This window comes from Thunnus maccoyii, chromosome 6 (assembly GCF_910596095.1).
Source record: "Thunnus maccoyii chromosome 6, fThuMac1.1, whole genome shotgun sequence".
In the NCBI taxonomy this organism is placed as follows: domain Eukaryota; kingdom Metazoa; phylum Chordata; class Actinopteri; order Scombriformes; family Scombridae; genus Thunnus; species Thunnus maccoyii.
Window position 1 is genome coordinate 34,514,834 of NC_056538.1, and position 13,258 is coordinate 34,528,091.

The following is a 13,258-nucleotide window of genomic DNA, read 5'->3' on the forward strand; positions in this document are numbered from 1 at the left end:
CAGTGGGGCTGTGGAAAACAACTCTGGAGGCCAACTCAAAGCCAATTGCACAAGTTACCATCAAGTGCGGCATATACCAAGGTGATGCACTATCCCCGCCGCTGTTTTGCATAGGCCTGAACCCCCTCGGCCAGATCATCTCAAACAGTGGCTACGGATACCGGTTCTGAAGTGGAACAACCATCAGTCACATCAAGCTGTATGCCAGGAATGAGCGAGACATCGACTCCACATCACCAGGATCTACAGCAACAAGCGGAATGTCATTCGGACTAGATAAGTGTGGTCAGATGGTATCGAAGAGAGGGAAGATGATCAGGACCGAGGGGGTTGAACTACCAGAAGGCAGCATTGCAGATGTTCAGGACAGCTACAAATACCTTGGGATCCCGCAGGCAAATGGGAACTTTGAGGAGGCTGCAAGGAAGTCAGCCACAGCCAAATACCTACACAGAGTAAGGCAGGTCCTGAAAAGTCGGCTGAGTGGGAAGAACAAGATACGGGCCATCAACACGTACGCCCTGCCAGTCATCAGACACCCCGCTGGTATAATAAGCTGGCCAAAGGAGGAGATAGAGGCCACTGATATCCAGACAAGAAAGCTCCTCACAATGCAGGGAGGGTTTCATCCCAAGTCCAGCACCCTGAGACTGTACACTAAGTGGAATGAGGGAGGCCGAGGACTGGTGAGCTGTGACCCACAAACTGGGAGAGTGGCTCCAGCAGATTCCTGGTACATCTGAGGTCTCTGTCCAGAGAAGCACAGTCCTAGGAACAGCTAAGATACTGTGCAGAACCCTCAAACTCCCAGAACTCTGGTAGAGGACCCGAGCTTGAGGAAAACACACCACCACCCCCCCATGGGAGGGTTTGAGAGGGGTTTGAGAGGGGGAATTTTTTTTGCACCTTTAAACTGACGCAGAGTGTCAATCAATAAACTGGTATCTGCCCATATATTAAGGTGGGGCTGGCCAGTTGAATTCATCTGAAAAAGTATAAAAAGCAGTAGATGTTACTGCAGCTGACAAAAGTGAGTAAGGCAGGCTGTAATACAGTGCAAATGTTTAACTTAGTGAGGGCAGGGAGATGGTCAGTTGAGCATACTTGCGTTTCAGTTTTTTATCTTTACACTTGATTTATTTTGGGGTCAATAATTAGAAGCAAACTCGATGTTTTGTCTCTGAAAAAAATTATGGTGAATTCAACTTTATCTTATTTCATTCTTGGAGCTTATATGCATGTTGGAGGTTTGAAATATTTCTGTTTCATGTTGACTGCGATGTTATACGTTGTTATCATTACTGCCAACACATCACTCACTGTGGTTATCTGTATGAACAGAAGCTTACATGAACCTATGTACCTTTTTCTGTGCAGCCTGTTTATAAATGAACTGTATGGTAGTACAGGGTTCTTCCCATTCCTTCTGGTTCAGATCCTCTCTGATATTCACACTGTTTCTGCTTCTCTCTGCTTCCTGCAGATTTTCTGTTTGTATACGTATGCAAATATACAGTTTAGTAATTTAGCCATCATGTCTTATGACAGATATCTTGCTATCTGTTGTCCTCTACAATATAACACACGGATGACGTCTAACAGGTCAGTCATCTTTATTATTGTGATATGGTTGTACTCATTTGTGAAATTTCTTATTACTTTATCCTTAAACATCCGTTTGACATTGTGTGGAAACATCATAAACAGTTTGTATTGCAATAACTACTTTATTGTTAAGCTGGCATGTTCTGACACCAAAGTCAATAACATTTATGGGCTTTTTGACACTTTTCTCTCCGTCGTAGTCCCTCTGTTTCCAATCCTTTTCTCTTATATGAAAATTCTTAAAGTTTGTTTTTCTGGTTCTGAACAGACCAGACAGAAAGCCGTCAGTACCTGCACACCTCACCTCGCTTCCCTCCTTAACTTTTCTTTTGCATGTTTGTTTGCAACACTTCAGAGTAGATTTGATGTGAGCAGTGTTTCCAGTGTGCTGAGAATCATTGTGTTGGTTTATCTGCTGATCATTCCACTTCTGAATCCTATCATGTATGGACTGCAAACGTCAAAAATACGAAATCTGTTCTGTTCTAAAATGTTGGCCGCTCATAGAGATACTATGTAGATGTGATGAGAAAAGAGTCAGTAAATCATTCATTTGTAACACTTTGCATTGAAACATTTAGAGATTTGAAAAGTACTGACAGTGTCTCACTGCCAATGAATAATGTAGATTGTGATGTATTGAAATAAAGTTCCAGTAATTAATTTAAAGAATTTTAAGAGGTCAAGGTGGATGTTGGACATTGACAGACTGTGTGTGTTTGTGTCTCATGTTTCAAGTAACTGCAGACGTTTTTTGTATTAAACCAACACCATGATCTTTCCCTCACCTTAACCAAATGCTGCCAGAGTCTAAACAAAACCATAAAACTGTTTGATAATGATGCAGTCACTACAAGCTGATATTGGACTGCAATATCAGATATTTTGGCAGGCAAACATTCCCGTCTCAATTCCAGAGAAACACGACTGTCTCGTGAGAGCAAAAATGCTCGATATTTGCAAAACATGGCAGATCCTGTCACTGTGGACAACAACATTTCAGCATTGAGAAAAACACACCTGTGTATTTTCATTGCTTGTACCTGCTGTATGTATATAAAGTAACTTATCATATTTTACCCGTACAATATTTATTTCAGCACTCCATTTGTATCCTGTTTACAGAAACAGTTTCACCTGTATCATGTTCCTTGATATCGTAATTTGTCTACTGATCCAGCTGTCTACTCTGGAAAAAAGACACCAATTAAATGTATGTTGATCTTGGAAACTTCAGAAAAAGGGTTATTTCAAAGTGAGATTTTCCTTATCTTAATTGAAGGTCTAAGGATAGAACAGTTGTATGTTGTAAAGACTGTAAAGACCTCTGAGGAAAATTTGGGCTAATCTAGTAATTTTGGGCTATAAAAATTAAATCCGACTTGACAGCTGTGTTTGTGGTGTAAAGTCTTACTCTTCAAAGTCCTAGTTGTTATAATAATCTGAAAAGGACAAGCAGTGCAGAAACATTTATAAGGCCAAAGTACAGTATAAAATTTCACAAATAGTAATAACTCAAATCAATCAACAGAATCTCAAAACTGCCCTAAATTTGGGACAAATAAATGAACTTCATTACTTTCCATAGCAGTTTGTGAAAAGTGTACAAATCATGTTCAGTAGAAAACTGAAATGACTTCATCTCATTTTTATCTCACTACTGTAATAAATTCTTAGCTGAGAATGTCCATTATTTAGGATTTTGGATTATGTGTGTTTATTTCACTGATGGGAAATAAAACTGCATTACTTGTTTGTAATTCATCAGACAGACCAAAATTAAACTGAACATTTGATAATTATTTTGTAAACTTTTGCATTAAATGTCCTACCTTTTGATACAATGCGTTAACTGTAGAAATAATTTCATTGAAACACTCAACTGAGGAGTCAAGAGCATACATTTATTTCTCATGAACAAATCTGTTGGATGATCTACCCTTCCCAACACAACTTAAAAAGCAGACTTTTACATATGATGCGTATTTTGGACATATTCAATCCATACATTACAGGGTTGAAGAGTGGCTGGCATGTGAGAATATACAGTGATAAAAATATTTGCAACATCAATCAATCAATCAATCAATCAATCAATCAATTTTTATTCATATAGCACCAAATCACAACAAAAGTCATCTCAAGGCACTTTTCACATAGAGCAGGTCAAGACCATACTCTTTAATTTACAGAGACCCAACAATTCCCCCATGAGCAAGCACTTGGCGACAGCGGTAAGGAAAAACTCCCCCTTAACGGGTAGAAACCTCAAGCAGAACCCGGCTCTTGGTGGGCGGCCATCTGCTTTGACCGGTTGGGTTGAGAGAGAGAGAGAAAGAGGGAAGGGGGGGGGAAACAGAATAACAACAATCACAACAACAATGACAACAGCAGCAGCAACAGCAACAGCCAGGGAAGGATGCCAACAGGACTGTGAAGGACCTCGAAGGCTCAGCCCAGAACCCAGGGTTTCCTGCGAGATGAGAAAGCACAAAAAAAACTCCGGGGAAGAAGCAAAGTTAGTGACATACATTGATGTTACATGAATGCATACAGATGCAGAGGAGGAGGAGGAGAGAGGAGCTCAGTGCATCATGGGAAGTCCCCCAGCAGTCTAGGCCTATAGCAGCATAACTAAGGGCTGATCCAAGGCGAGCCTGGTCGGCCCTAACTATAAGCTTTATCAAAAAGGAAAGTTTGAAGCCTACTCTTAAACATAGAGAGGGTGTCTGCACCCCGGACTGAATCTGGAAGATGGTTCCACAGGAGAGGAGCCTGATAGCTGAAGGCTCTGCCTCCCATTCTACTTTTAGAGACTGTAGGGACCACCAGTAAGCTGCATACTGGGAGTGCAGTGTTCTAGTAGGATAATACGGTATTATGAGCTCTTCAAGATATGATGGTGCCTGACCATTAAGGGCTTTGTAAGTTAGGAGAAGGATTTTAAATTCTATTCTAGATTTTACAGGAAGCCAATGCAGCGAAGCTAAAATGGGAGAAATGTGGTCTCTTTTTCTAGTTTTAGTCAGAACACGTGCAGCTGCATTCTGGACCAGCTGGAGAGTCTTTAGAGACTTGTTAGAGCAGCCTGATAATAAGGAATTGCAATAATCCAGCCTAGAAGTAACAAATGCGTGAACTAGTTTTTCTGCATCTTTTAGGGACAGGATGTGCCTGATTTTTGTGATATTACGTAAGTGAAAAAAGGCAGTCTTTGAGATTTGATTCATGTGGGACATATCCTGATCAAAGATAACTCCCAGATTCCTTACGGTGGAGCTGGAGGCCAGGGTAATGCCATCCAGAGTAGCTTTATCATTAGATAATGTGTTTCTAAGGTGTTTAGGGCCAAGCACAATAACTTCAGTTTTATCTGAGTTTAATAGTAGAAAATTGCAGGTCATCCAGGTCTTTATGTCCTTAAGGCATGCTTGGAGTTTATTTAACTGATTGGTTTCATCAGGCTTCATTGATAAATATAATTGGGTATCATCTGCATAACAATGAAAATTTATGGAGTGTTTCCTAATAATATTACCTAAAGGAAGCATATACAAGGTGAATAGAATTGGTCCAAGTACAGAACCTTGTGGAACTCCGTGTCTAACCCTTACCTCGGGGCCCCCAGTACTAAGCTCTGCACCATGAGGCCCCCAGCACTAAGCTCTGCTCCATGGGATCCCCAGTACTAAGCTCTGCACCATGGGGCCCCCAGTACTAAGCTCTGCACCATGGGGCCCCCAGTACTAAGCTCTGCTCCATGGGATCCCCAGCACTAAGCTCTGCTCCATGGGGCCTCCAGTACTAAGCTCTGCTCCATGGGGCCCCCAGTACTAAGCTCTGCACCATGGGGCCCCCAGTACTAAGCTCTGCTCCATGGGGCCCCCAGTACTAAGCTCTGCACCATGGGGCCCCCAGTACTAAGCTCTGCTCCATGGGATCCCCAGCACTAAGCTCTGCTCCATGGGACCCCCAGTACTAAGCTCTGCTCCATGGGGCCCTGGTGCAATGCGTTGCACCATGGGGCCCCCAGTACTAAGCTCTGTACCTTGGGGCCCTGGTACAATGCGTTGCACCATGGGGCCCCCAGTACCAAGCTCTGCACTATGGGGCCTTCAGTATTAAGCTCCACACCAAGGGGCCCCAGTTATAAGCTTGTGGACCAGCCTTCCTAACCATCTGAGTGCAGCAGAGAAAACCTAAAAACCTTTTGTCATCCTAACTCTTATCATTTTCTTTATGTTGTGTGTTCTATGTTATTAATACTGTAGTACTTTGAGTTTCACTATCAATGAAAATTGCAGTACAAATTAAATATATATGATTATTTTTATTATTATAATTATTATATCAAACACACACACACAGTGTGTCCTTTCATGAATTTGACAATGACGTCAGTCTGCTGTTGCGGTCGTCTGTCATAAATCTGTACAAGAAGCAGAGTTTCAGCTCAGTTAGGAGAGACTCGGTCTGATTAACACAGTGTCATAAAATATGTTTAATTTTGTCACATATAAGGTCTTGATCATGATCTTTTATACTCAGTCAAATATACAATATTGTTTGTGTTCTTGATGGATTAGCTTCATGTTTTGCTGACAAGTTTTACTTTTGCAAAGTTTCACTTTCTGTGTCACAGTGTAACATTTTTGCAACTAGTTCATCCACTAAACAGCGTTATGATTTCTTTACGAGCAAATGTGAGGTTAAGAATAAACTCGACACAGGTTTCATATCTCACACTTAGTGCATACTTTGATTATGGGGATTTAAAATACCTCTTTTTCATGATGGTCATGTCTTTATATATGTTAATAGTTTGTGCCAATGTTTTCCTCATTGTGGTTATCTGTATGAACAGAAGCTTACATGAACCTATGTACCTTTTTCTGTGCAGCCTGTTTGTAAATGAACTGTATGGTAGTACAGGGTTGTTTCCATTCCTTCTGGTTCAGATCCTCTCTGACATTCACACTGTTTCTGCTTCTTTTTGCTTCCTGCAGATTTTCTGTTTGTACTCTTATGGGAGTGTGGAGTTTACTAATTTAGCCATCATGTCTTATGACAGATACCTCTCTATCTGTTGTCCTCTACAATATAACACACATATGACGTCTAACAAGGTTGCCATGCTTATTGCTGTAACGTGGTTTTACTCATTTCTCATAGTTGTTGTCACAACATCCTTGAGTTCCTCTTTGCAGCTGTGTGGGAACATCATTGAAAAACTTGTCTGTACAAACTACGCCATCGTTAAACTGGCATGCTCTGACACCAGAGTAAATAACATTTATGGACTTACTGTTACTTTACTCACAGTCTTTGGTCCTGTCATTTTAATTTTTTACACATACATGAGGATCCTTAAAGTTTGTTTTTCTGGTTCTCAACAGACCAGACAGAAAGCTATCAGTACCTGCACACCTCACCTTGTTTCCCTCCTTAACTTTTGTTTAGGGGCTTGCTTTCAAATAATAATGGCAAGATTTGATGTGAAAATTGCACCAAGCATGTTAAATATGTTTTTATCATTATACTATCTTATATTTCAGCCACTGGTCAACCCTGTAATGTATGGACTAAAAATGTCTAAAATCCGTACCCTATGTAAAAGTATGCTCTATTGGAAAGTGTAGATCATCTAATACATGTATTTAGCTTGACTGATAATATAAGATAAATGGCTATGTCTGACTAATTGTATGAAGAGTAATAACGTTTGTTGTATGAACAGATATGCAGATATGAGATATGTACAAGTTATTAAATGTTTGCGGTAGATTAAAGACAGATGACTTAAAGCTAATGAATCACAAATTAAAAGGTGTTCAGTGAAAAGTTATCTCAATGTCAAATATTGTTTTAAATTCTTTAATTTTTAATTAATGATCTTATCACCTTATACCAGCTGGATTTTATGCTTTCAATGGAGACATGAGTAGATAATAGCTGCAGTGTAACAGTTTTCATTGAGACCCCTCCAAAAACAAAAAAGTGTTTATAGAGAAAGGGTGATGCTGCTATTTTTAATGATATAATTCAATGTAAACAGGTTTCACTTGGTGAGTTTAATTCCTTTTAACATCTCTGTACTGTGGTGAAAACCTCATCAAGCATTTTCTTAGTTGCTATCTACAGGCCCCCAAAATACTGTACACACTTCATTGATGACTTTTCTGAAATGCTGTCAATAGATGTATTGATTTTAATTCTTTTATTTTAACTGGTGACTTCAATATTCATACAGACAATCTTAATGACAGCACTGCTAAAGAACTGTCATACATTAGATTTGGTTATTAGTAAGGGCCTTAGTATTCTGCTGTGAATGTTAAGGATCTAGCTCTGTCTGATCACTTCTGCATTTTTCTTTGATGCATTAGTTTCTCCAGTTATTCAGACTAGATCTTAAACTGTCAAAAAGGTACATTACTGAGAACACCAGTGCTCTATTTATGGGAGCTCTATCTAATTCATCAATCACAAAAGCAGGGTCTGTAGAGGATTTTCTTAATCATTTTTATTCCAAAATACTCAGGGTCTTACATGCAGTAGCACCTGTTAAGACTAAAATAATTTCTGGCAAACAGAAAGCACCATGGAGAAATGCTATAACAGCATATGAGAAGAGAGAATGCAGGAAAGCAGAGCCAAGATGGAGAAAAACTAAACTTCAGATTGACTATGACATCTACAAAGAGAAACTTGTCTCTTCAACTCTGAGTTATGCAGGACTAGGTATTCCCATTCCACTAGTATCATTAATGGAAATATAATCATGCTCTATTTGCCACTCTTGATCCCCTACTGCAGTCATCCTCTGACTTTCTGTCAGCTAAAAAATGTAAGGAGTTTGCCTAGTTCTTCCATCACAAAATTGAAAATATCAGACCAAGTATTAGCTCCACTCTGCCCAGCAAAAACAATACAATCTTATCACCCTCTGCAAAAAGAATGGTCTTTATGTCTGACTTTACTGCAATTAATAACAAACTCTTGAAGAAATAGTGCAGCATCTTATCGTAGCTTCCACATGCTCACTGAATACTCTGCCTGCAAGCTTTTTAAAACAGGTTTTTAGCACTTTGGCAGTGGATTTGTTCCATATTGTAAATGACTCACTACTCTCTTTCCAGCATCACTAAAAACTGTAGTTGTCCCCCCCCCCCCCCCCCCCCCCCCCGAAAGAGAGAAACCTGGATGCTTCAATACTAAACAACTATAGGCCTATCTCAAATCTTTCCTCCATGAGCAAGATTATTGAGAAAGTATTTTTTAATCAAATCAGTCATTTCTGTCAACTGTCCTGGTGTTATTGGATCTTAGTGCAGCATTTGACACTGTGGATCATGATATACTTCTACCTCTTCAGGTCATATTTAGAAGGCAGGGGATATGTAGTCAGCATTTGCAATTATGAATCCAAAAGAACTGCTATGACTTATGGATACCAAATCGTGGAGGTATTTAAACAGACAGACGACAGCAGATCAGACACAGATTGACTTTCCTGCTGCATCAATACATGATGACATGAGGAACACGAGGAAATAAATGAGGTTAAAACAATGATTAAACTAACAAAGGAAATAAATCTGCACAGCTTCTAGCTGCTGCCAGCAGCAGGATCAGAACCTTGGAGAGCTGATCAAGTCCTGAGAACTGTGTATGATGATTTTTTACATGATTAAAATTAATGATTTAATTTCTGAACAATATTTAATAAATATTCTTTGATATTTTTGAGAGTACAGTGATCAGGTTTCCATACTTTCAGCATTAAAACCCTGCTGATTTGACCTGTTACTCCATGACTGAACAAAATGATTTTAAAGAAACCAAAGCTGTAATTACCATTTGAGTTATTACAACGTTTTTAACAACTTCTTTTCAGCACAGTGTCATAAGTCATGTATCAAAGTTTGAAGTCGATACCATTAACGCCCTCGGAGGAAATAGCTTTTTTTCAGAGGCCGAAATTGAGGCAAAGTCTTATTTTGAAATGCTAATTGCGCACTTCCTGTTGGATTTAGGTCAGGGGGTGTTAGCGTATGATTTGTAGGTCTTGATGAGACGAATAATTGAGTTTTGGTTCTCTCTCCAGCCTCCCTGGCGGCATCCTGCTGCTGCTGCACTGCACAGTCCAGATAATTACTCCCATTAGCTTAACAACAGTCCTTAACAGTCCTTCCATGGATGTATACAGAATCCTTCAGGCTGCTACAACAAGCCAGCTGTTGCATTGGCTAATGCAAGGAGCTATCTACTGCTGCTACTCCGCTTTACAGTGGAGAGAATTGAGGATGAATTGTGGAAACTATCATTGGACCAACTCGATGTCAATATTGCATTCTGGTTGTTGATTGGTTAGGGAGGCTGTCCTCCCTTAGAGTGACATTTTACGTGTCTCTTCCAAAGAAGAGAGAAAAAATATGTTGTAAATAATACAGAGATTTGGTAATGGTTTATTTCAACCAAATATTCTTTTTATATTTGGATCTCCTTCTTGCCTCTCAAAAAATAGAGGAGGATCAACCTCCTCTGCCTCTATGGACAAGCCTCCACTGTGTGTGCCACACACCCCTCCCCCCCTTTCTTCCCTCCTTTCTCTCTCCCACTCATTTGGAGAGGAGAATGTTAAAGTACTCTTCTTGTGAAATCTCCTCATAAATCCCATTACTTTGACCAAATCTTACATAAAAAATCAAATTTTTTTGTGGGAAATTTCATCGCGAATCCATTGATACAGGTTTGAAAGTGGTCAGACTTATAGTTTAGATGTCAGAAACCTCAGTTTGACACAAAGTCCATGCCCAGAGATTGCCTCCCCATTGGTTTACATTGTAAGGTGTGATGTGGCACTGCAACTTTCAGGGCTTATAAAATCTAAACCGTTCGAGTTATTACAAAGTTTTTAACAACTTTTGTTCAGCACAGTGTCATAAGTCATGGATCAAAGTTGGAAGCCGATACCATTAACGCCCTAGGAGGAGATAGCATTTGTTCGGAGTCCAAAATTGGCGCAAAGTCATACTTTGATGGGCTTATTGTGGACTTCCTGTTGGATTTAGGTCAGGGGTGTTAGTGTATGATTTGTAGGTCTTGATGAGATGAATAATTGCGTTTTGGTTTGATCTCTGTACGATATTCCTATGGGACGTGGCCCCTTTGGGGCTCAGGCCCTAATAAAGAAAGAAAGACAGAAAGAAAGAAAGAAAGAAAGAAAGAAAGAAAGAAAGAAAGAAAGAAACAAACAAACAAAGAAACACACGAAAAACAGTAGGGTTTGTTTTACAGTAGTCCTCTGCCTTTTGGGCTCGGTCCGTAATAAATTAATTCAATACCAGAAAATGCTCTTTACTAATATGCACATGTTTGTGACAAACAGGTGCTTAAGTAATTCTCACAAGGAAATTTGAAACATTTGACTATGATCAACAGTATCACAGAATCTAGATTAGTGTTGAAACAGTCCATTAATCTACAGTAAATCATCTATTCTACTATGAAAGGATTTGCAGCTTTTCTCTGTTTTACATAATAACATTGTAGAAGGTTAACCTCTAACTTCCAATTTGAAATTTTGTTTTTTTTTTGTTGTGTTTTTTTTTTTAATAATGTCTTTAAATAAGAAAAAAAATCTTGTACCTGCAGTCATACTGTGGCATTATATATGCTCTTGTTCCTGTAAAGTTTGAATGCACAACTTTCAGACTTTTAGGATTTTAGACTTTCTCCTAGATCAAATGAAAAGATAAAAACATCACAAAGCAAAGCATAACAAGATCACCTGTCACTGACTGCAAAGTGATACATTTGGTCATAATTTGTTTGGGGAGAAAAATCAACCCAAACCTATGTTGATGTTGTCCGACCTGCATGTTTAATAACCTTACTGTCCACACGCTCACACTAAACTAGACACATTGTGACTGTTGACACTGGTGGAGTCAGAGGAGACGTTAATTTATTGCTTTTACATGTTAGCAAAGCTGAACTGAATAAATGTGTCGGCTGCCCTACACTTTACCACACAACAGACGTTTACATATCAGACGGATTTTGGACATTTTCAGCCCATACAGTACAGGAGTGAAGAGCGGCTGGCATGTTAGAAAGTATACAGATAATAAATATCCAACATATCTGGTAACATTTTTTTCAACATAAGACATGTTTACATGTATTTCGTATGTTTGACATTTTCATTCCATACATGATTGGATTCAGAAGTGGCTGCAGTACTGCGAAATATAATGACAGAATGACTTGCAGCACATTGGGCAAACTGCTCAATTCAAACCTGCTCAGTAATATTTGAAAACAACACCCAAAAGAGAAGTTGAGCAGGGAAGCAAGGTGAGGTGTGCAGGTACTGACAGCTTTCCTTCTGGTCTGTTTAGAACCAGAAAAACAAACTTTAAGAATCCTTAAGTACGTGTAAAAAATTAAAATGAGAGGAATAATGACTGAAATAACAGTGTAAATGAGTCCATAGATGTTATTGATTGTGGTGTCAGAGCATGCCAGTTTAACAATGTGGTAGTTTCCACAGTAAACTTTGTTAATGATGTTTCCACACAGCTGTAAAGGAGCACTCAAAGATATCAAAACAAGAATTGCAAGAAAAGAGAATAACCACGTTACAGTGATAAGTGTAGCAACCTTCTTAGTGGTCATACGTGTGTTATATTGCAGAGGAAAACAGATAGCGAGGTATCTGTCATAAGCCATGAGGAATAAGTTTAAAAATTCAACACACACATAAGAATACAACCATAAAATCTGCAGGAAACAAAAGAAAACAGAAACAGTGTGAATGTCAGAGAGGATCTGAACCAGAAGGAATGGAAACAACCCTGTACTACCAAACAGTTCATTTACAAACAGGCTGCACAGAAAAAGGTACATAGGTTCATGTAAGCTTCTGTTCATACAGATAACCACAATGAGCAAAACATTGGCACAAACTATTAACATATATAAAGACAAAATGATCATAAAATACAAATATTTAAAAACTCCAGTGTCAACATAGGCAGCAAGTGTGAAATATGAAACCTGTGTGGAGTTGATCATGATCCTTCTGACTCATAAAAAGCAACATTTCACAGGGTGTAACATTTAATGTCCTTTAAGCCTACACTTGTTCAGGACAATGCATAACTAAAGCATTAAACACATACAGATAGTATTCTGTCACCACCATCCCCTTGTGTAAAATCTGTGTAATACTACGGTAAGACACTCAGACTGTGAGTTCTTCCTGACTGAGCTGAAACTCTGATCTGCTTCCTTTAAACTTTTCAAACTTAAACAAAATGATCATAAAATACAAATATTTAAAAACTCCAGTGTCAACATAGACAGCAAGTGTGAAATATGAAACCTGTGTGGAGTTTATCATGATCCTCCTGACCTAAAAACTTGTTATGTTACATTTAGATTTCTAAAGGCTTAGTTTTCCTTTAAACCTACACTGAGCTAAAGTATTAAACACACAGAGAGCATACAGTTAAGAAATGCATCATCAAGAAAACAACAAACATTCATTCACATATATAAAATCTGTATCAGACTAGGGTTAAGATATTACACACTGTGTGAATCCAAACATTCACCTGCTGCAGGCAGACTGAGTCCCTCCTGA

The 13,258-nt window shown here is 39.0% G+C and overlaps 3 protein-coding genes across 3 annotated transcripts; 2 read left to right on the forward strand and 1 right to left on the reverse strand.

The window, feature by feature from the left end:
* The first annotated feature begins 1,105 nt into the window (after window positions 1-1,105).
* Window positions 1,106-2,269, forward strand: LOC121898768 (olfactory receptor 1038-like). The gene has a single exon (XM_042414184.1). It carries the CDS (start codon window positions 1,193-1,195, stop codon window positions 2,123-2,125), a length of 933 nt encoding a protein of 310 aa, XP_042270118.1. The 5' UTR covers window positions 1,106-1,192; the 3' UTR covers window positions 2,126-2,269.
* A 4,018-nt stretch (window positions 2,270-6,287) lies between these two features.
* On the forward strand, window positions 6,288-7,936 carry LOC121898332 (olfactory receptor 10A6-like). Its single transcript, XM_042413327.1, has 2 exons — window positions 6,288-7,221; window positions 7,899-7,936. The coding sequence occupies exons 1-2, from the start codon at window positions 6,288-6,290 to the stop codon at window positions 7,934-7,936; spliced, it is 972 nt and encodes a 323-aa protein (XP_042269261.1).
* A 3,691-nt stretch (window positions 7,937-11,627) lies between these two features.
* On the reverse strand, window positions 11,628-12,687 carry LOC121898333 (olfactory receptor 11A1-like). Its single transcript, XM_042413328.1, has 2 exons — window positions 11,856-12,687; window positions 11,628-11,722 (listed from the first exon to the last, which is right to left on the reverse strand). The coding sequence occupies exons 1-2, from the start codon at window positions 12,685-12,687 to the stop codon at window positions 11,628-11,630; spliced, it is 927 nt and encodes a 308-aa protein (XP_042269262.1).
* Window positions 12,688-13,258: the final 571 nt, after the last annotated feature.